Below are 24,004 nucleotides of genomic sequence, written 5' to 3' on the forward strand. Positions count from 1 at the left end.
TATAAAATACGGTATATACATGTGATGTGAGTAATGTAAAATATGTAAACATTATTAAAGTGGCATTGTTTAATGTGACTAGTGATCCATTTATTAAAGTGTCCAGTGATTGGGTCTCAATGTAGGCAGCAGTCTCTCTGAGTTAGTGATTGCTGTTTAACAGTCTGATGGCCTTGAGATAGAAGCTGTTTCTCAATCTCTCGGTCCCAGCTTTGATGCAGCTGTACTGACCTCGCCTTCTGGATGATAGCGGGGTGAACAGGCAGTGGCTCGGGTGGTGTTTGTATTTGTATTTATTATGGATCCCCATTAGCTGCTGCCGAAGCAGCAGCTACTCTTCCTGGGGTCCAGCAAAATTAAGGCAGTTTATACAATTTTAAAACATTACAATACATTCACAGATTTCACAACATATTGTGTGCCCTCAGGCCCCTACTCCACCACTACCACATATCTACACTACTAAATCCATGTCTATGTATAGTGCATATGTTATCGTGTGTGTGTGTAGGTGTAAGCATGTGTCTGGGCCAATGTTTTTGTTGCTTCACAGTCCCCGCTGTTCCTTAAGGTGTTTTTTTAATCTGTTTTTTAAATCAAATTTTACTGCTTGCATCAGTTACTTGATGTGGAATAGAGTTCCATGTAGTCATGGCTCTATGTAGTACTGTGTGCCTCCCATAGTCTGTTCTGGACTTGGGGACTGTGAAGAGACCTCTGGTGGCATGTCTTGTGTGGTATGCATGGGTGTCCGAGCTGTGTGCCAGTAGTTTAGACAGACAGTTCGGTGCATTCAACATGTCAATACCTCTCATAAATAAAAGTAGTGATGAAGTCAATCTCTCCTCCACTTTCAGCCAGGAGAGATTGACATGCATATTATTAATTATAGCTCTCTGTGTACATCCAAGGGCCAGCCGTTCTGCCTTGTTCTGAGCCAATTGCAATTTTCCTAAGTCCTTTTTTGTGGCACCTGACCACACGACTGAACAGTAGTCAAGGTGCGACAAAACTAGGACTACTACTGCATCAATATGTTTGACCATGACAATTAACAATCTAGGGTTACTCCAAGCAGTTTAGTCATCTCAACTTGCTAAATTTCCACATTATTTATTGCAAAATTTAGTTGAGGTTTAGGGTTTAGTGAGTGTTTTCTTCCAAATACAATGCTTTTAGTTTTTGAAATATTTAGGGCTAACTTATTCCTTGCCACCCACTCTGAAACTAACTGCAGCTCTTTGTTGAGTGTTGCAGTCATTTCCGTCGCTGTAGTAGCTGACGTGTATAGTGTTGAGTCATCCGCATACATAGACACTCTAGCTTTACGCAAAGTTAGTGCCATGTCATTAGTATAAATTGAACAAAGCAAGGGGCCTACACGGCTACCCTGGGGAATTCCTGAAGCTAACGAGATTATATTTGATAGGCTACTATTAAAGAACACCCTCTGTGTTCTGTTAGACAAGTAACTCTTTATCCACAATATAGCAGGGGGTGTAAAGCCATAACACATACATTTTTCCAGCAGCAGACTATGATCAATAATGTTAAAAGCTGCACTGAAGTCTATCAAGACAGCCCCCACAATAATTGTATCATCAATTTCTCTCAGCCAATCATCAGTCATTTGTGTAAGTGCTGTGCTTGTTGAGTGTCCTTCCCTATAAGCATGCTGAAATTCTGTTGTCAATTTGTTTACTGTAAAATAGCATTGTATCTGGTCAAACACAATTTTTTCCAGAAGTTTACTAAGGGTTGGTAACAGGCTGATTGGTCAGCTATTTGAGCCAGTAAACGAGGCTTTACTATTATTGGGTAGCGGATTGACTTTAGCTTCCATCCAGGCCTGAGGGCACACACTCTCTAGTACTCTTAAATTGGTTGTTGTCCTTGTGACATGCCCTGACCTGAGAGAGAGGGTTTGTTTCTCTATGTGGTTAGGTCAGGGTGTGGGGTGGGCATTCTATGTGTTGTATTTCTTTGTGTTGGGCCGAGTATGGTTCCTAACCAGAGGCAGCTGTCTCTGATTAGGAACCATACTTAGGCAGCCTGTTTTTCCTTTGGGTTTTGTGGGTAGTTGTTTTCTGTTTTGTTCCTTGTAACCTGACGGAACCGTTGACGGTCGTTTTTGTTCTTTTTGATTTAGTGTTTTCATTCAAGTAAAATATGAGCACTTTACGCGCCGCGCCTTGGTCCCCTTTGTACGACCCTCGTTACACCTTGATGATCTTTTTGGCCTTCCTGTGACATCGGGTGCTGTCGGTGTCATGGAGGGCAGGTAGTTTGCCCCCGGTGATGCCTTGTGCAGACCGCACCACCCTCTGGAGAGCCTTGCAGATGAGGGCGGTGCAGTTGCCATACCAGGCTGTGATACAGCCCAACAGGATGCTTTCGATTGTGCATCTGTAAAAGTTTGTCAGAGTTTTGGGTGACAAGCTAAATTTCTTCAGCCTCCTGAGTTTGAAGAGGCGCTATTGCGCCTTCCTGTTAGGATGGTATGCAAACTGAAGTGGGTCTAGGGTGGCCGGTAAGGTGGCTGTGATATGATCCTTGACTAGCCTCTCAAAGCACTTCATGATGACAGAAGTGAGTGCTACGGGGCGGTAGTCATTTAGTCATCTTTACCTTTTTGGGTATAGGAACAATGGTAGCTATCTTGAAGCATATGGAGACAACAGATTGGGATAGGGAGCGATTAAATATGTCCATAAACACACCAGCCAGCTGGTCTGTGCATGCTCTGAGGACGCGGCTAGGGATGCCATCTGGGCCAGCAGCCTTACGAGGGTTAACATGTTTAAATGTTTTACTCACGTCAGCCACTGAGAAGGAGAGGGTGGGGGGCGCAGTCTTTGTTAGCAAGCCGCGACGGTGGCACTGTATTATCCTCAAAGTGGGCAAAGAAGGTGTTTAGTTTGTCTGGAAGCGTGACGCCAGTATTCGTGACGTGGCTGTTTTTGTTTTTGTAGTCCGTGATTTCCTGTAGACCCTGCCATATATGTCTCGTGTCTGAGCCGTTGAGTTGCAACTCCACCTTATCCTTGTATTACGCTTGTTTGATTGCCTTGTGGAGGGAAAAACGACACTGTTTATATTTAGCCATATTTCCAGACATCTTTCCATGGTTAAATGCGGTGGATCACGCTTTCAGTTTTGCGTGAATGCCGCCATCCATCCACGGTTTCTGGTTAGGGTAGATTTTAATAGTCACCGTGGGTACGACATAGGGCCTTTGCGTGGTAGGCACAAATAATCAAACTTCTCATCAGGTCTTGCTTGACTGATACCCAGCCTAATGTTGGTTATATTATCTCTGAAATATGCCGCAAACTCATAACATTTAGATTTGGAGGAAAGTTCACATAGGTTTGAGGGGGTAGTATTTATCAGGCCATCAGTGGTAGAGAAGAGTACTCTCAAATTATTATGGATAGTAGTGATCAAGTTAGAAAAAGAATTATATCTGACATTTTAATTGCCTTGTTATTTATGTCAAGTTGATCTCTCAGAATATCATAATAGACCTGCAATTTTGACTTTCTCCACTTCCGCTCTGCCTTTCTGCAATTTATCCTTAATTGATTTGTTTGCTCACTCATCCAAGGGGCTCTCTGTTTGGATGTGACCTTTTTCAACTTTACTGGAGCTATGGCATCAATGGTTGCCCTTAATTTGCTATTAAAGTTATCAACTAAATCATCACAAGAGGAAGGCAAAATAGGTAGTGAAGTATTGTTCATACACTCAATAAAATCTGCAGAAACTTCAGAGGTAAGAGCATTTCTTAATAATGCGTTCAGTATTACCCTGTGCTATGGGCAACAAGGTAGTCATAAATACACAGTGGTGATTAGATAAAGCATCATCAACAATAGAGGATATGTGAATAGAAAGCCTCTTGGTAATAACCAGGTCCAGTGTATGACGATGGTTATAAGTGGGCCCAGTAACATGTTGGTTAAAGTCCATAGAGCTCAAAAGATTAATGAATTCAATGGCCTTGGAGTCAGTCTCTTTGTCAACATGAATATAAAATTTGCCTAACACAATGATTTTATCATAGTTCTCAAAGACAATAGAGAATAGTTCAGATAAATCAGTAAAGAAAGTGGGGCAGTGCTGGTGACCTATACAGGGTTATGGTCAGAACTGGTAGCTGACATTTAAACAGTATAGCATGATGCTCAAAAGACCCAAAGTCACCAAAAGAAAAAATAACCTTACAGCTGAGAGCATTAGTACAAATAGAGGCCTTTTCCACTTTTCTGATAGAGTATGAAAAGCTGTAATCCAAAGGGGAGGCTTCAATAAGAGCAGCACACTACAATCTGATGACAGCAATGTTTCAGTGAGAAACATCCAATCGACTTTGCGCTCAGTAATAAGGTCATTCACGAGAAAAGGTTTATTAGGGATTGCTTTAACATTTAAAAGTGCCATATTCAATGAGTGTGGGCCACTCTGCCCCTCGGGCATCTGCCTCGAGGTAACCAATGGAATAACAACCAAATGATTAACGTAACAACCATGTTTTCTGACAGTCTCCAATCTAACAGAATGACAGTTTGTATAAACTCACTAGAAGGCGGAGTTAAAGGAACATAAATTAGGTTACTCACGATAACAATAGTGCCATTTCTACAGGAGTTGATATGCTTTCCAAGTCCTCTGTTGCTTATTCTGACAGGGAGAACTGGAGCACTACCAGACCCTGTCTGTCAGTCTCTAAAACATTTTAATGTTGCTGGGACTGGAGAACTACCAGACCCTGTCTGTCAGTCTCTAAAACATTTTGATGTTGCTTGGTCTGGAGCACTACCAGACCCTGTCTGTCAGTCTCTAAAACATTTTGATGTTGCTGGGACTGGAGAACTACCAGACCCTGTCTGTCAGTCTCTAAAACATTTTGATGTTACTGGGACTGGAGGACTACCAGACCCTGTCTGTCAGTCTCTAAAACAGTTTGATGTTACTGGGACTGGAGGACTACCAGACCCTGTCTGTCAGTCTCTGAAACAGTTTGATGTTTCTGGGACTGGAGCACTACCAGACCCTGTCTGTCAGTCTCTGAAACAGTTTGATGTTGCTGGACCTGGAGCACTACCAGACACTGTCTGTCAGTCTCTAAAACAGTTTGATGTTGCTGGGACTGGAGCACTACCAGACCCTGTCTGTCAGTCTCTAAAACAGTTTGATGTTGCTGGGACAGGAGCACAACCAGACCCTGTCTGTCAGTCTCTAAAACAGTTTGACGTTGCTGGAAATAATCCTGGAACCCCTGCGGTCAGGGTGAATCCTGTCTCTTTTAAAAAGTGCTGGTTGCTCCCAGCAAATCAAAGTTGTCACAAAAAGACACATTCCTGTCGTTGCAAAGTTTCTTCAGGTACTCGTTCAGGGCAAAGAGTCGGCTAAAACGCAAAGCTGTTTGATAGCTGGATGGAATCTTCTCGGATAGATGAAGGGTGGCCAGACTGCCCCCCCATTCTTATTAAAGGTAGCATCACAAGAGAGAACCGTTATATGAGCGCACATGTTCATAATGCATTATGAATTAATTCATAAGACCTTAAGGTCTTTCATACCACTGTCATAAGACTTGCTATAATCATTCATAATGGCTTCTTTTAACTGCTTTTATGAATTCCTTATAGCATTTTAATCGCTCCTTTTCGTTTTCCATTTCAAACACGCCCCTAGTAAAAGGTGTTTGATAGGCTTAACCCCTGTAACAGACCATTAAAATAAATTTTAATCCAGCGCAGACAAGATTTACAGTTCTTTGTTCCGCTGTTATAGGCTGACACTCTTCGGTGGTAGTTAGCCCAACGGCTAAGGAGTTGGACCTGTGGTCAAAAGGTGGCCGTTTCGAATCCCAGGCCGGGTGCTGGACAAGGGGCGGAATTGATCTGGCAACTGGAGGGCTGCTGGGTTTATATCCTCAAGACATTACCCTGTTGGGCCCTTGAGCAAGGCCCTTAACCCCACAACATGCTCTCCATTCAGGGGTGCTGCACTGCAGCTTTTCCCTGTGCTCGTCTCAACTGTATGTGTGATGTGTGCTCCCTGGAGGGGTGAGGACGGAGCAGAAGACACATCTCTGTTGTTCTCTGTAACTAATGGACAATAAATATGTATTGTATTGTTGTTGTATTGTTCCTGTGTGTAGTTTCTGTGGTTCCTATTGGCTGACACTCTTCTCTGTGTTTTCAGTCAGTGGTTCAGTGTGCTCAGCCAGGTGCACACCTCCACAGAGCAAGAGATCAGGGAGATGCACGACGAACAAGCCAACCCCCAGAACGCAGTGGTGAGTACTACAGGAAGAAGAGTAGGATGATGGGCAATAGAGTTCAATACGGGAGCTTTGGTTATACAGTATGTAAAGGGAAAGCTGGGTATACAGAATGCTGGAAAACATTGTGAGTAGATGGGGGGGTGGTTTTTGGGGGATGGCATCTGATTCAGAACAGGTATTTATTAGGATCCCCAATTAGCTGTTGCTGAGGCAGTGGCTACTCTTCCTTGTGTGTGTGTGTGTGTGTGTGTGTGTGTGTGTGTGTGTGTGTGTGTGTGTGTGTGTGTGTGTGTGTGTGTGTGTGTGTGTGTGTGTGTGTGTGTGTGTGTGTGTGTGTGTGTGTGTGTGTGTGTGTGTGTGTGTGTGTGTGTGTGTACGTGTGCGTGTATTTGTGCATGTGTGTGTGGATGTGGGGAAATAATGAGAACCTAGGGAGTTGGAAGAAGGTCAAACTCACATCAGAACCCCAGTCACACTGAACCGTATCTTTTGTGTAAAGTGACTTTGTGCTCTGACTGGTAGTTGAAGGACATCTATTCTCTCTCTTATAAAGGCTCTCTCTCTCTCCTCAGGGAACCCTCGATGTTGGCTTGATCGATTCAGTCTGTGCGTCAGACAACCCTGAACGGTAAGATTCACGTTACACCAACAGTGGGGTCCAAAATGATGGACACCCAAATACTGAGCTACATTGCATAAAAAATGGAAACGATATTATTTTATACTGAAACAATTGCTCAGAAAAAGAGATTTGTTGAACAAGTAGTACTTTATTTTCTCAAAAAGATAGGGGTCAAAATGATTGACACCCCAGTTTTCAATACCTTTCAATACCTCACCTTGCGAGAATAAAAAAAAAAAGCTTCAAACTGTAACCAGTGCCTGCAACCTGGTCCAGGTTATCAGTCAACCTACCAGGGTAGTTACAAACAGCACAGGAACTAAATCATCAACATGTATTGATCACATCTTTACTAATGTTTCAGAAATGTGCTTTCATGCAGTTTCCAAATCCATAGGATGTAGTGATCACAATATAGTAGCCATGTCTAAGAAAACTACAGTTCCAAAGGCTGGGCCTAATAGTGTATAAGAGGTCATACAATACATTTTGTAGTGATTCCTATATTGTTGATGTAAAGAATATTTGTTGGTCTGTTGTGTAATGAGGAGCTACCAGACGCTGCACTTGACACATTTATGAAATTGCTTTTTCCAGTTACTAATAAGCATGCACTCATTAATTAAGAAAATGACTGTAAAAACGGTTAAATCCCCTTTGATTGATGAGGAACTGAAAAATTGTATGGTTGAGAGGGACGAGGCAAAAGGAATGGTAAATAAGTCTGGCTGCCAACTGATTGGCAAACGTGCTGCAAATTGAGAAATCGTGACTAAACTGAATAAAATGAAGAAGAAACTATACTATGAATCAAAGATAAATTATATAAAAAATGACAGTTTAAAGCTCTGGAGCACCTTAAATGACATTTTGGGCAAAAGGGGAAACTCAGCTCCATCATTCATTGAACCAGTTGGCTCATTCATCACAAAACCGACTGATATTGTAAATTACTTTAATAATTTTTTTCATTGGGAAGATTAGCAAACTTAGGCGTGACATGCCAGCAACAAACGCTGACACTACACATCCAAGTATAACTGATCAAATAATGAAAAACAAGCATTGTAGTTTTGAGTTCTGTTAAGTGAGTGTGGAAGAAGTGAACAACGTATTGTTGTATATCAACAATGACAAGCCACCAGAGTCTGACAACTTGGATGGAAAATTACTGATGAAATTGTCACTCCTATTTGCCATACCTTCAATCTAAGTCTACTAGAAAATGTGTGCCCTCAGGCCTGAAGGGAAGCAAAATTAATTCCGCTACCCAAGAAGAGTAAAGCCCCCTTTACTGGCTCAAATAGCTGACCAATCAGCCTGTTACCAACCCTTAGTACACTTCTGGAAAATGTGTTTGACCAGATACAATGCTATTTTACAGTAAGAAAATTGACAACAGACTTTTAGCATGCTTATAGGGAAGGACATTCAACATGCACGCCACTTAGATAAATGACTGACGATTGGCTGAGAAAAATTGATGATAAAAAGATTGTGGGGGCTGTTTTGTTAGACTTCAGTGTGGCTTTTGACATTATTGATCATAGTCTGCTGCTGGAAAAAGGTATGTGTTATGGCTTTACACCCGCTGCTATATTGTGGATAAAGAGTTACCTGTCTAACAGAACACAGAGGGTGTTAGGGTCTATGTATGAGGATGACTCAACACTATACACGTCAGCTACTACATCGAGTGAAATCACGGCAACACTTAACAAAGAGCTGCAGTTAGTTTCAGAATGGGTTTCAAAGAATACATTTGTCCTAAATATTTCACTTAACCCTAAACCTCAACTAAGTCTTGCGATAAATAATGTCAAAATTAAGCAAGTTGAGGTGACTGGATTGTAAATTGTCATGGTCAAAACATGTTGATATAACAGTAGCTAAGATGGGGAGAGTCTTCCATAATAAAGCGATGCTCTTCCTTTTTATCAACACTATCAACAAGGCAGGTCCTACAGGCCCTAGTTTTGTCTTCAAATCAAATGTATTTATATAGCCCTTCGTACATCAGCTGATATCTCAAAGTGCTGTACAGAAACCCAGCCTAAAACCCCAAACAGCAAGCAATGCATGTGAAAGAAGCACGGTGGCTAGGAAAAACTCCCTAGGAAAAACTCCCTAGAAAGGCCAAAAACCTAGGAAGAAACCTAGAGAGGAACCAGGCTATGAGGGGTGGCCAGTCCTCTTCTGGCTGTGCCGGGTGGATATTATAACAGAACATGGTCAAGATGTTAAAATGTTCATAAATGACCAGCATGGTCAAATAATAATAATCATAGTAGTTGTCGAGGGTGCAACAAGCACGTCCGGTGAACAGGTCAGGGTTCCATAGCCGCAGGCAGAACAGTTGAAACTGGAGCAGCAGCACGGCCAGGTGGACTGGGAACAGCAAGGAGTCATCATGCCAGGTAGTCCTGAGGCATGGTCCTAGGGCTCAGGTCCTCCGAGAGAAAGAAAGAAAGAGAGAAAGAGAGAATTAGAGAGAGCATATTTAAATTCACACAGGACACCGGATAAGACAAGAGAAATACTCCAGATGTAACAGACTGACCCTAGGCCCCCGACACATAAACTACTGCAGCATAAATACTGGAGGCTGAGACAGGAGGGATCAGAAGACACTGTGGCCCCATCCGATGATACCCCCGGACAGGGCCAAACAGGCAGGATATATCCCCACCCACTTTGCCAAAGCACAGCCCCCACACCACTACCTGTGGTGTGGGGGCTGTACAACTGTTCAGTCGTGTGGTCAGGTGCCACAAAGAGGGACGGAAAATGAATTGAAAATGAATTGTCTCAGAACAGAGCAGCACGGCTGGCCCTTTAAATGTACACGGAGAGCTAACATTGATAATATGCTTGTAAATCTCTCATGGCTCAATGTGGAGGAGAGACTGACTTCATCACTACTTGTTTTTGTAATAAGTGTTGACATGCTGAATGCCGAGGTGTCTGTTTGAACTACTGGCTTGGACACCCATGCATACCCCACAAGACATGCCACCAAAGGTCTCTTCACAATCCCCAAGTCCAGAACAGACTATGGGAGGTGCACAGTACTACATAGAGCCATGACTACAGATAAAAATACACCTTATGGAACCGCGTGGACTGTTAAGAGACACAGGCACAGGCACAGACACACGCTTACACATACACATGATAAGACACGCACTCTACACACACGTACACATGGATTTTGTATTGTAGGTACTGTATGTGATAGTAGAGTAGTGGCCTGAGGGAGCACACTTAATGTGTTGTGAAAAGTGTTATGAAATGTAATGTCATGTAATATTTTTTATTGTCTAAAATGGTCTTAATGTTGCTGGACCTCAGGAAGAGTAGCTGCTGGCTTGCCAGCAGCTAATGGGGATCCTTAATAAATACAAATACAAAGATACATTCAAATAAACATAGTTGAACTAAATCTCCAACTTCACTCCTCTTCCTTCCCAGGACCAACTCCTTTGTGATGATCACAGCTAACAGGGTGTTACACTGCAATGCCGACACTCCTGAAGAGATGCACCACTGGATAACGTTGCTACAACGCTCCAAAGGAGACACGCGTGTGGAGGGACAGGAGTTCATCATCAGAGGTCAGACATTGTTACGTTACATTAACGCCAGAGGTCTGACATTATGTTATTATATTATGTTACAACATATCTGACCAGATTGTTATATTATATTAAGCTACAACTTTAGGGATACATTTCAGTTGATATTTGATTTTGATTGAGTTGTAAAACGGTAAAAATATCTGCCTCGTTAGGCTGGCTCCACAAGGAGATGAAGAACAGCAGCAGAGCCTCTCTGAAGCTGAAGAAGCGCTGGTTCCTGCTTACCCACAACTCCCTGGACTATTATAAAAGCTCGGAGCGCAACACCCTCAAGCTGGGCACCCTGGTGCTCAATAGCCTGTGCTCAGTGGTGCAGCCTGACGAGAAGGTCTTCAAGGAGACAGGTTAGAACTGGATTAGCTACATATACCTTTTTCACACTACTGAGTTGAGCCAAGCTGTATTTTACCGCGCTGGCCTGGTTTCGCACGCACCTGATAACATTTTCACACTATGAGCTGAGCCGAGCTGTGTTGTACTTTGCTGGCTTGGTTACCCATCCACGTGATAGCCTTTTCACACTACTGAGCTGAGCCGAGTCAAGCCAAGCCAAGCTGTACTGTGCTGGCTTAGTTACGCATTTCATCATAGTTGTGCGAACCTTGCTAGAAAGGACTATGTGAAAAGAGAATATCCGAGCCAGGACAGTACGATTCGTGTAAGAATGAGTGAAAGATAGCTTAATAAAACTGATAAGGGATGGGTGGGAGGTAACACAACGGGTGAGTCTGTAGGAACACAAGGTGAGAGGAGGGTAATCTTTGACCAATTTATTTTACACAGGTTTGTCTTCTTGGTCTTGATATTTTAAGCTTCGATGTTGGTAAAGGAAGATGGTACGGATGTAAGGACGAAAGTTGGATGGATGTTTTCTGGGAAATAAACCATATAAAGAAAACCTATCTAAATCAGTACAGCAATATAAGGATAAGTAGATACTCAAGAACAAATGCCTGTATAAGAGGATACGGCTAGGCTAATGGCTAACAAACTAGGCAATGGTAGGTAAAACGCTGGTTTCCTGTTCTACCTGATAATAAATTGCACACACCTGGTGTCCCATGTTTAAATCAGTCCCTGATTATAGGGGAACAATGAAAAATGCAGTGGAACTGGCTTCGAGGTCCAGAGTTGAGTTTGAGGGCTCTAAACCATATCAGATACATATGTAAAAGGAAAGAGGACAAACTTAATCAATAACGCATCCAAGTGAAACTGGAAATAAACTTCAGGTATGTAAGGAAGGAATATAACCTATCACAAAACACTTCTCCAAACACTTCACTCAGTCCATGAGGTAGCCACACTGATTAGGATGCAGATATGCAGAGGGAGGAAGTCCCGTCCCTGCAGGGCCTTTTTCTTCTGGGTTTTGATTGTTTATTTTGTTTGTTTTATTTTATTTTGTATTACACATGCTTGGAGAGTCGAAGTGGGTGGGGAATTTTCCAAAATGAGAGTGAAAGTGTGAAAACACAATGATGTGTCGTAATATGTAGTCATGGAAATGCTGCTATTATCTCATACTAACAAGATCACTGTAGAAAAGGCCTTTATATTTAGATTTCCCTATGCACCCCTAGTTTGTCCCTTTAGTTAGAATAACCGACAGCTCATTAGTCGAATCACCCCTAACTTTCTATCCAATCAGAGACGTTCTCTTTAACCTGCTCGCCTCCAGTCAGTGAGTTGCTGTGAAGACAGAGAACGGGCAGTTTGTGAGTTCGCCACAGAAGTAACAAGAAAACAAGTTGCAGCATGTTTGGCTGTATTTGCGCGTGCATCTAAAAGCAGTGTAGTGGTGGAGAAGTGGGTATACTCCCAAAATGTCCCAAACAGCCCACACGGTGAAGGACAGGTTCCCTGTGTGAAAAATGCAATGAGAAACAGTGACACACACCTAAAATTATGAATCCCATATTGGTCTTTAACAGTCAGGTCAACCCAAGCTGTACTGTGCAAGTAGGATAATAGTAGGCCTACTATTTAAAAGATAAATTAGGCTGTCAACTGAGTCAGAAATTCACCGGTTTCTGATTTTTCCCTTATTCAGATTTTGGCTGTTGAAGTCACACTTTTTTAATAGTAAAACAACAAAATTGGATGTTGTAAATCCATAATAATGCTTAAACCACATCAGGAGACCACTGAGATTTTTTTTATTTATTCCAAGTGTGTAGTTTGTGTAGTTCCCCTTTAATTCCAGTGTACAGGCACTTAGGACTGTTGTTTGGTTTGAGGTGTTTCTGTAGCACATGAGATGGAGTTTGTAAAAAAATGGTCTCTGGATTGTTGAAAATAATCATGATATCATTCTGCCAGGTAGGCATAGGCTAGTTAACATTTCATTCTTGAAAGACGTTGGGGGGGTTCTTAGCTGACATATGGAATTGTTTTAATTTGGATAATTTCATAATTTGAATAATTTAGCTATTTGATTTTGAATTTTAGGACCCCTTTAGGTATCAAAAAAAGGTATTTATTTTTTGGGGGGATACAATATTGAATATGGCCTTTACTACTATAGCCCAGAGAAACACATTGACTAACACATTCATAAATGGCAAAAAAGACATAAAAAACAACAACATAAAAAACAAGGTTTTGAAGTGTTTGTCCTTTATCTAGGAGACATAAGAATGCTCATATTTAGTTTTTTGTTATTTTTACACATTTAACCACTTTTTTTGGTAAGCACAAAACTGCCTTCATACATTTTCACAGACCTAAAAAGTGGTCTCCTGATGTGGACTTCCAATTTTGCTGTGTGATTGAGAGCAAAAACATGAAAAAATTGGAAAATAGAAACTTAGAAAAACAAAACTGAGAGAACTGAATTTGGGGAAAAACTAAACAAATATATTTTTTTTATAACCAAAACAGATTTATGTAAATGTATAGTCTACGTACAATCAGAAGGAGATTATACTTAAGATACTCTTACTTAAGATACTCTTACATTTTTCTGTTTAACTAAAAAGCATACTTTTTTCTGTTTTCATAAAATACAAAGACAGGTTTAATGTTAAAAGGATTCATGTTGATCTTACTTAGAAAATAGCCCTGATCATATAGGCCTGGATCTAGATGATATCTAAAACAACTGACACTGAATTCATACATTTTCAGTAAATGTAATTTTAAATCCTCCACTCTACTAGAATTACTGAAAATAAATGACATTTTTCATTTCCCAGGTTACTGGAACGTCACAGTTTACGGCCGGAAGCACTCGTACCGTCTCTACACCAAGCTCCTGAACGAGTCCACGCGCTGGGCCAGTGCCATGCAGAATGTCATCGACACCAAGGCCCCCATCAACACCCCCACCCAGAAGCTCATCCAGGACATCAAGGTTTTTCAATCATTTTTAAATAAAAGTTCCTGAAAAACTAAGTCACTCTGGAAACATCCAAGTGCAAAATAGGAACATCTATGACAGCCATGATTATGTGTATTTAAATAATAGTGATAGATTTATTGCGAGAAATAATTAGATTGAAGCGTCCTTTACTCCTCGCCGATGTGATTCTCATGTCATTCTGTATCCATAGGAGAACTGTCTGAACTCCGAGGTGGTGGAGCAAATCTATAAGAGGAACCCCATCCTGCGCTACAGTCACCACCCGCTCCACTCGCCACTGCTGCCCCTGCCCTACGGAGACATCCACATCAGCTGTAAGATCGCATGCTCCTTTCATTATGCACCCGCTCCCTCCCTCACCCACATCACCAACTGATAGCAACCTCTTTCTTTCCCTCTACATGCACACACGTATCTCTCTTTCTCTCACACACACTCTCCCTCTCTCTCTCACTTTACACCAACTGACAGTAACCTCTTCCCTCTCCCCTAAACACACTCTATTACACACACACACACACACACACACACACACACACACACACACACACACACACACACACACACACACACACACACACACACACAATAAGTACATTAGACATGTCCTGTTTTGAAAATATTGAGTTAATATCTATAATTGTCCCTTATCTACCCCCTTTCCCCTCTGCAGCCCTGAGGAACAAGGGCTACACGACGCTCCAGGACGAGGCGCTCAAGATGTTCAACTCGCTGCAGCACCTGGAGGGTGTTACCGACCCCGTGACCATCATCCAGGGTGTGCTGCAGACGGGCCAGGAGCTGAGGCCCCTGAGGGATGAGCTCTACTGCCAGCTGATCAAACAGACCACTCGCCCCCCACAGCCCTGCAGCCCTGGGAACCTGTGCTGCTGGAGGATCCTGGCATGCATGTGCTGCACGTTCATGCCATCGCGCGGAATCCTCAAGTACCTCAAGTTCCACTTCAAGAGGTGAGAGGGCCCATTGTTGTAGCAAATATGAAATATGGTCAGTCTTGATTTCTGTTGAAGGATCAGAGTGTTGTGGGCCACACATGCTGGGTATTTTTGATAGCTGATTGTAAAACACTTAGCATAAAACCATCTACTAAATGAGCAGTAGCACTTTATATGATGGGGTAACACCTTATTGGAACAAGTCATAACACCTTTATGAGTGTTGCAATATTATTCATAACAACCGTCATAACACATTTATTTATCATCATTCATAAAACATTTTTAAATAAAAGTCCCTTCGAATAGCTCTTTAGTCATCAGTACAACAGAAATTCATGTTTTTACTGTCACAGTACCCAACCTCCTGACACACTATTTACGCACCAGTCTGGGTGCACTGGCTAAGCCTCGGAGTATTACCCAGGTAGCAGTTTAGGGGTTTATATGACTTGCTCAGGGCCACAATGGCAGTAAGGCTGAGGTGTCAAACTCAATTTCCGCAGGGTGATGTAATTTTTTTTATTTTATTTTTATTTTATTTAACCTTTATTTAACTAAATCAATTCCTTGAGGGCCATGTATCTGCTGGTTTTTGTTATCTCCTTTAAATCATTTCCCAATAAAGACCTGAACAATCAGGTGAGCAGAGTTCCTAACTAATCAATGACCTTAATTGATCAATCAAGTACAAGGTAGGAGTGAAAACTTGCAAGAAAACCTGCCTAGGGGTTGGAATCAGACCTCGGTGTAAATAGTGTATTTCAAATACTATAGTGCTTCTCAAACCTCTCCTCGGGGGCCCCCAGACATTTCACAGTTTTGTTGTAACCTCAAACTAGCACACCTGATTCAATTAGGTAAGGGCTTTATGATCAGTTGACCAATTGAATCAGGTTTGCTAGCTCTGGAATAGTTCAAATACGTCTGGGGATTCCTGAGGAGAGGTTTGAGAAAGGCTGCTCTAACTAGCTGTGCTTGATGATTATTGAGCTTGCCTGGCACAATGGAACCATTGGAATAGTCCAAAAAGTACTATTTGATCCCAGGTCTGGATGGCACCAGAGCAATTGATGTCATTGTAACATGTTGAGACCTGAAGTTAATGCCTTGGCTTTAGCTCAGCAGAGGCTAAGACAGTCTTGTGGTGTGCAGGACTAACCCAGTAAGTAACACCGACAACCATCAGGCTCACTCCCACTAGATTTTTCTACTGGAATGATTGAAAAAATGACATTTATTTTGAAGGTTTCTTATGAATGATGTTGAATAAATGTGTTATGAAGGTTGTTATGAATGATACCGCAGCATTCACAAAGGGGTCATGAATAGTTTCATAAAGATGTTATGAGGGCATTATGTATACCCCCTTCATATAAAGTGTTACCAAATGACCACGTCACATTCATAGACGTAAAATATGGTGGGAGCTAGCAGGTCAGGTGGAATTCACATCTGGTAAAGCGCATCCTGAAATAGTTATTTCCAGGTCATGAAAGTAATACTTCATTAGTATCGGAGAGCCTTAAAACTCAACAAAAGCACCAGCATAACAGGGCTCCCCCTCTGTTCCTCCTCCAGGACTCGGGAGCTCTTCCCGGGCATGGAGATAGAACGCTACGCCTCATTCGGCCTGGATTCCCTGAGGAAGACGCGTGGCCGGGAGTACGTACCCTCCCAGGAGGAGATCCGGGCAGTGGTGGCGCGCCAGGATATGACCACCACGGTGCACTGCCATGGCGGAGGCTCCTGCAAAATCACCATCAACTCTCACACCACCGCCGGAGAGGTGAGAGCCGGGGGGGGGGGAAACAAGTTGGGAGTTTAGGGTTGTGGTGATCTAAAGGCAATGGTAATGGGTAAAGGACTGCAATAACCTTAAACAAAATAAAACATATCTGTCTACAGTTAGCTGAAGGTAAGTTAGCTGAAGATAACCACCGTAAAATGCGAAAAGTTTACTTTTTTGTCCCGTTTTTGTTACTTTGACTCATTTGTTTTGTCGCTTACTTCACAGTTGATAACTGTGTGTGTGTCCCCCAGGTGGTGGAGAAGCTAATACGGGGCTTGGCCATGGAGGACAGCAGGAACATGTTCGCCCTGTTTGAGCACAATGACACCACTGACAAAGCCATTGAGAGCCGCACAGTGGTGGCTGACGTTCTTGCCAAGTTTGAAAAGTACGTTTGTGTGATGAAGTGTATGTGTGACAGTGACGTGCGGTGAGTTTGGTGGCTGAGTATATTATCAAAGCCAGATTTACTCAATAATAAACCTTTATGAAGCTCAAGTTTACCATACAACAGATAGCTCCAACAATAAATCTACATTGAAATAAAAGGCAGAAATCAAAAATATTACTTACTTTATCAAGATAAACAAAGCAAACTCGACCAAACAATGGCGAAAATGAGAAAAGTAAGCTACAAAGGAAAATATTTTATAACGGTATCTGAGGATTCAGCACTGATGAATGGATAGCGATGGCGCAGGTTAACTCTGTGGTGCTCAAAGGACAGCATCTTTGTCTAGCCAGCTATAATTCTTTCCGTTTGTGGACAAGCCAGGAGACGGTTTGTGGGCACAGGTCATTTCACACACACTGATTACGTTTTACAAGTTTGAATACACCAATAAACCGTTATTCTCATATTCATTCAACAGTAGCCTGACCCGCAAATTGCAAAAGAAAATGCATTTAGTCCCACCTTTACTTGTACATTAGGTCCATTCGTCTGTCCTTAAATCACTGACTGCTTCAATCAAATCCTTCTGTATTCTGTTTGATATAGGTCTACCCGAAACACCCAAGTGTCTGGGTTCATCATTACCCCGAAATACTAACTCTTGTTTCCCTAAACATGTTGCTCTCTCTAAGGTCCTTCTTGAAAATCTCACGGTTTGCCTTTATGCTACCTTGGATTGTGCATGGTGACATGTTGTTTTTCGCTGCTCATTTAACGGCAGATCGATCCGTGATCTGGTGTTGGATGTGCGATGCAGATTTTTCGTGTTTGATGAGTTCATCAGTTTGTTGAGGTCGCAGTAGCAGCCTTCTGTTGTACCCTGTTGCAAAGCTGAAACAGCACAGGCAGCTAAAGGTAGCGCAGCCATTCAGCCAGTCCTTTTGTTCATACCACTCTTGTTTAGATGATCAGATGATTTTCTGTCCCTTCCTCTGATACCACTCCCTGTTATGACGTAGCCTACACCAACTTGGAATTTCTTTTAGGTGCTGTATAGTGTCCATTTTGTCAGGTTGTTTTTGCTCACTAGCTAGTTTTTTTACTCCGTTGAAGGGATGCACGCCAAATGATGTAGACACGCCCAAATAATGTTTAAGCTTTAAAGACAATATGAATGCACAAAATATGAACTCTGCTCAATGCAACAAATGAAGCTAGTATAAACAGCAAGGCCTATGCATTGAGTGGAGTAAGGAATGGCTGCGCATGTCAACGATTTGACTAGATCAATGATCGATTTTGATGTTGTTTCAGCAAATGTTGGTATTTTGGGCAAAACATTGAGAAAAAACATTAGATAACCAAAAGGGATGGCAATTCTTTTTTTCTTTCTTTTAACACCTATTTTATTAGCCTACCCTGACTGCCCTTAACTGGTGTGAGTGTGTGTGTGTGTGTGTGTGTGTGAGAGTCTGAACAGTACTAGTAACACTCACTCATCTTTTCCAGGCTCTCTGCAAGTCAAGATGAGACCAAGACAGGCTGGAAGTTCTATTTTAAGCTTTACTGCTTCTTAGACACAGATAATGTACCCAAGGACTGTGTTGAGTTTGCCTTCATGTTTGAGCAGGTATGAACCAGCGAAAAAAAACATCCATCCACACTTTCTGTCTGTCTGTCAGTCAGTCTACAGACTTTAAATGATCAAGATCCGTAATTGTTGTGTTGGCTGTGTGTCTGCCAGTCTAAATGTTAATCTGATGATAACAGCTTGTCAAAGACAAATCTCTTTCACTTTCCCCCCCTCTTTTTCCTCTTTCCTCCTCTCTCTTTCTCTTGTCCTCCTCCAGGCCCATGAGGCGGTGATCAGAGGCCATTACCCAGCCCCGGAGGAGACCCTTCAGTTCCTGGCCGCCCTGAGACTACAATACCTCCTCGGAGACTACAACCCCCAAGCTACCGTGCCCGAAATGTCTCAGGTGTTCCCTATGACTCGGTTGCGTGCCCGCATCCAAAATTCTGCCAAGACTTTCTCCCCGGCCACTGGTTTGGGCATGGGGTCAGTGGTGGACCGTTCCGATGGAACCTCGGAGAAGAAGCGCTCCAGCTTCCTGGAGGGAACGCTAAGGCGTAGTTTCAGGAGCGGCTCAATGAGCCGCCAGAAGTTGGAGGAGGAGAACACGCTCGAGGCCTGGATGAGGGAGGAGATAGCGGCAGCACGAGCCAGCCTGGTGGACAAGTGGAAGAAGCTGCAGGGGATGAACCAGGAGCTGGCCATGGTGAAGTACATGGCACTGGTCAAAGAGTGGCCCGGCTACGGATCCACGCTCTTCGAAGTGGAGGTGAGTGGCCCTTACCAAATAGTGGTTTACATTTCAATTTTAGACATTTAGCACAGGGTTTCTTAACCCGTTTCGTCTGGGACCCTCAGTCATTTCGCATTTTTGGTCTACTCTACCACTATCACACCTAGGTTGTGTTCATTAGGGTACACAATGGAATTATTTTTTTTTTATAAAATCCGGAAAACGAATTGATTTGTATTTCCCTGTTGATTCAGTCCGTTTTCTTACATTTAGTGCCTTGTGAACACAATCCTGATTCAAGGGCTTGATAAGGATGAATAGTGTTGGACTGAAACAAAAAAATAACGCCCAGATCCGGACCGAAATGGAAAACTCTAGAAGTGAATCTATCACCATCATTGACCCATTTCTCCTACTCATACCATGTCTCCTTCTTGTCTCCTTTCCTAGTCCTGTGACGGGGCCTTCCCAGTGGAGCTGTGGCTGGGGGTGAGCAGGGAGGCCATCTCGGTGTATAAGCGTGGCGAACCCTGGCCCCTGGAGGTCTTCCCCTATGAGCTCATCCTTTCTTTTGGGGCCCCACTGCCAAATGCCTACAAAATAGCCGTGGAGGGCCGCGAACTGCTCTTCGAGACCAGTCTGGTATGTTAAGCCACCCATGATCCCATTTGTGCATTATATAGGCTGTTATAAGGAGCCATGGTGGTAATGGAATGTTTTTAAATGGTACACGGTATTATAATTATACGTCCATAGAAAGTGTTGCAAACCATTTTCTGTTATACAGCGACTGTGTCAACTGTAAGGTCCTAACCGCGCCTCCTTCACTCTTTCCCCAGGTTATGGACATTGCCAAGCTGATGAAAGCATACATTAGCATGATCGTAAAAAAGCGCTACAGCAACTCTGCATCCATCAGCAGCTACGGTAGCCAGTGTAGCACCTGGTGAGGTGTCGTCCAAGACCTTTCACCTTTCATCACTTAGCAGAGGGCTGGGGGAGGTTGAGTCCTGCGACAGCCTTGTCAGGACACCTTTCCCTCAATGTTTTGGAGAAATGTGATTTTGAACACTCTGGGCCAGACTGACTTTCTCATGGCTCTTATTGCTAACCAGCTAGCTTTGTCTTTCTTATGCTAAGATGCTAACATGCTACCATTACAAGGGCTTTTGTTACAGGGTGAGACTAGTGTTACTGGGGTGGTTCCTATGAGTGTGCGGAGTTGGGGCATGGCCAGTCAGAATGTATAAGGGCTCAAGGTAGAAGTTGTCCCTAACCACAGATCTAGGATCAGATTACCTAACCCCAAACCCCAGATAAAAAAAAAATCGGGCCCTGGACCAGCGGTTAGGAGAAACTTCTACCAATTCATGAGTACCATGTTTGGTTCTTCTAATGGATGAAACCTTAATTAGACGCCCACTTCTAAGCTTTGGAATACTCGGGGCCTGCCGGTTGTTAAGGAACCATTTCTTTTATTGTCAAGAAATGGAAATATGCAACTCAATACACAAATTATTTTTAAATATATAATGATTGTTGAAAGGTGAACATTAACAGTGATGTAAGGGTTCAAAGTACTTGAAATAAACCCTTAAAATAGCAGACTGCTTAGCGGCACCCCATCCTTACAAACGGTAAATCAATGGAACTTAATTATTTGATTTAATGAAAATCTCCCCCTCCTACATATAAAACATTTGTTCAGCTTTCTGGTCTCTGGGTATACCAATTTTCTCAACTCAAGTTGTGTCATCTAACATGTCCAAGCAGGAATGCATGATAAATAGATTTTGATGTGAAATAGGCATACCTAAACCAGTGAGTAATTGGTATGAATTTTGGATTGGCAATTAGGCTATTGTTGCTAGAATATTACTGTCAAAATAGGGCTTCAGAATTGCAGATATATTTTGTTTAATAGAGAAAAATGTACTTTTGTGTACAAATAGGCTATCACACTTGGGGCTAATCACTGGGGAAACTCAAAACCAAAACCCCAATAGTAGCCTACGGTTTCTTCTTGTGATTGGATTTTTAAATGCTCCACAATTATTGCATTCTTCTCTTCCTTTCTCTCCATCTAGACTACTCGGAGCACACGGGGAGAAGCAGGGGCAAGGCAAACACTTTTATGCAGGAATCAGTATTGTACCGTTTGACCAAATCAGAGTTTTAGCTGCCCCAAAAATATAACGTTTTGAGTGAAGGGACCTGCTAAAATTTGTAGTTTGCATGGACGCGACCACTTCAAAGCGTGGAAGTGGAATTTCCACCTCTCCAGTGTGTCTACAAGGACTATGTTTCAGGCCTAGTGCTTATTTGACTCATAATATACCTCGCTTTATTTGACAGCATTATTTGAAAGGATTTTAGGCCTAGTGCTTATTTGACTCGTGCTTATTTAACTCATTATATACCTCACTTTTAAGAGTTGGGGGTAAACAGGGCAGCGGGTCATCATGAGATACTGTCGAAGATTTTATCCACTGCCTGCCATAGACTATAAGCGTAGCAGTGCAGTTTATACTGTACTGCATGTTGCAAATGTAATATTACTATTGTGATGCCTAATTGCCATGGTAATTAGGAATGTCCAGTCAATTAAAATTATCTTAACTTACATCAAATGCTTTATGACAGCATCATCTCCCATAGCAGTGCCAATCCAAACCCCCAAAAATTGAAAATATTTAAAAGAGAAAGGGCCCAATTTAATCAGATCCGCTTTAACCGACATTTGCATATCGGTTGTTTTGGCTATGTTGGAGCTAGAACCACATCAAATCCACAAGCAGCTCTGTGCAGTAGGCTATTGTGGAAATTGCCATTGGATGGACCGAGTCGCATTAGTAATAATCCCATGCAGCCTTTACACCTCCATTAGGCTGATTATAGATCCTTATTGTGGCTTGACAGCTCTTAATGTAGTTACACCTCAGACACCGCCAAAACACCAGCTATGCAGGTGTCAGCTGTCGCCTGTTCACGCTTGATCTGATTGAATCCTAGCCTCAGAGCTCCTTTGAATCAGATCCGCTTTAGCCAACATCCGCATAGCGGTTGTTTTTGCTGTGTCGGAGGTGGCGCCGTATTGGAGCTGTCAAATAAAGAATTGGATCCCAGCATTTCTCCTAAAGCGTACATCGCCATTTGCTGCAGAGTCGCATGAACAGAAATCCCATATGCATCTGTGTTTACAAGTTCGAACACTGGAATGTGAGATGTAATCTACACCTCAAATAGGATGATAAATCATTAAATGAATGAGGATTTTTTTTCAATTTGAGGGTAAGCATTTCTATATAACCTAGACATTCTCGTTCAGAACTTCTAACATGAGTGGGGCGGGTGTGGCTTCATGACAATGATCACAAGAGCAACTGCTGACCGATTTATGGCTCCAATGCAGTTCCACCTCCAACACCGCCAAAACATCCACTATGTGGATGTCTGCTATTGCCAGTTAACACTTGATCTGATTGAACGTACTGTAGGTCGTAGTTAGTTTAAAGTCCTCATTTTTATTTAGAAGACTTGCCTCGTGAGCTTTGCAGCCCAAAGGACACTTACCTGATGGGCTAGTAAGGGAAGGGACCTAACTTCTCCTTCCACAAGAGGAGAGTTCTTTACACCTCCTGCGGACTGGGCGAGAAGTAGATCGTCTGTGTCTGGGCATGATTATTGCTATACCCACTGAGTAGCTGGACCCGTGCTTTTATAGGCTTTGCCTTGGGAGTGAAATTACTTCATAATGGCATTGACATGATGCAATAGCAACAGTGCCATTCCAAACACAAAAATCTAGAAATAAAACAAAAATTCGGAAAATTGGCCAAAAATGTTAGGAGTAGCTTAGAAAGCTTAGTGTATTATAATGTCGTTAGGGCAGCTTGGTCCAAAATAATCACGTTTACTTTAAACATCTGGACAAAAAACACATAGCAGTACATACTCAAAGATCTCCAGCTTGGAAGGTGCTTCATTATTTCCCTCTACCAGCAAAGTTCTCGTAAAGTTCCTGCAAGGTTGCTTTAATATAAAAGCGACACCCCACAGCATTTCACTGGAACTCCGCGGGCGGTAGCTCCACCCAAAGATATGCAGGATCCTTACTCAGTGCCTTGTATATTATGTACACCTGTTCTTTTTCAATGGATTTGGTTTCAAACGTCTATAAAATGAACCACAAAGAAATATATGAGATAACCATGTTATTTTTCTCCCAAAGTCAATTTCAAAGCTTACAGTGAAAGTATAACAACGGTCGGTGTATCTTTTTTTTCATTTGTATTAGCTGTGTTATCTATTAAAGGATGATTCTAGCAATAAATGAATACTTATTTACTCAGGTGTCTGTGTTTTGAGTTATTTTATGTGTATTTTAACAGTATTCAGGATTAGAGGAGACAATCTGACTAACTTGTAATCAGACAGAAATGACACAAATAAATTCATTGTCATGATTCACTCTCCTCATCTCTGCACTGTGATAGCTGATGTGTGAGCTGTCTGGTGCATAATGGCTACCATGGCATCACCCAGGTGGTTGCTACACATTGCTCATGGATGTTTCCCCCGTACAACGTTAATGAAGTGGTTCAAGCATCAAGGAAAATTGTATATATATCCAACCA

At 42.3% G+C, this 24,004-nt stretch overlaps 1 protein-coding gene across 3 annotated transcripts in view; it reads left to right on the top strand.

Moving 5' to 3' along the window:
• Window positions 1-23,714, top strand: part of myo10 (myosin X) — a 299,501-nt gene extending 275,787 nt beyond the window's left edge. For all 3 annotated transcript variants that reach the window (XM_045693795.1, XM_045693796.1, XM_045693797.1), the window contains 13 exons: window positions 6,214-6,307; window positions 6,868-6,923; window positions 10,389-10,531; window positions 10,708-10,899; window positions 13,753-13,910; window positions 14,110-14,233; window positions 14,593-14,890; window positions 16,457-16,664; window positions 16,919-17,055; window positions 18,571-18,691; window positions 18,912-19,403; window positions 19,818-20,009; window positions 20,207-23,714. In XM_045693795.1, coding sequence (XP_045549751.1) covers window positions 6,214-6,307; window positions 6,868-6,923; window positions 10,389-10,531; window positions 10,708-10,899; window positions 13,753-13,910; window positions 14,110-14,233; window positions 14,593-14,890; window positions 16,457-16,664; window positions 16,919-17,055; window positions 18,571-18,691; window positions 18,912-19,403; window positions 19,818-20,009; window positions 20,207-20,317 — 2,326 coding nt within the window. In that variant the 3' untranslated portion in view covers window positions 20,318-23,714. The remainder of the gene's footprint in view (window positions 1-6,213; window positions 6,308-6,867; window positions 6,924-10,388; window positions 10,532-10,707; window positions 10,900-13,752; window positions 13,911-14,109; window positions 14,234-14,592; window positions 14,891-16,456; window positions 16,665-16,918; window positions 17,056-18,570; window positions 18,692-18,911; window positions 19,404-19,817; window positions 20,010-20,206) is intronic.
• The last annotated feature ends 290 nt before the right edge of the window (window positions 23,715-24,004 follow it).

This window comes from Salmo salar, chromosome ssa14 (assembly GCF_905237065.1).
Source record: "Salmo salar chromosome ssa14, Ssal_v3.1, whole genome shotgun sequence".
NCBI lineage: Eukaryota > Metazoa > Chordata > Actinopteri > Salmoniformes > Salmonidae > Salmo > Salmo salar.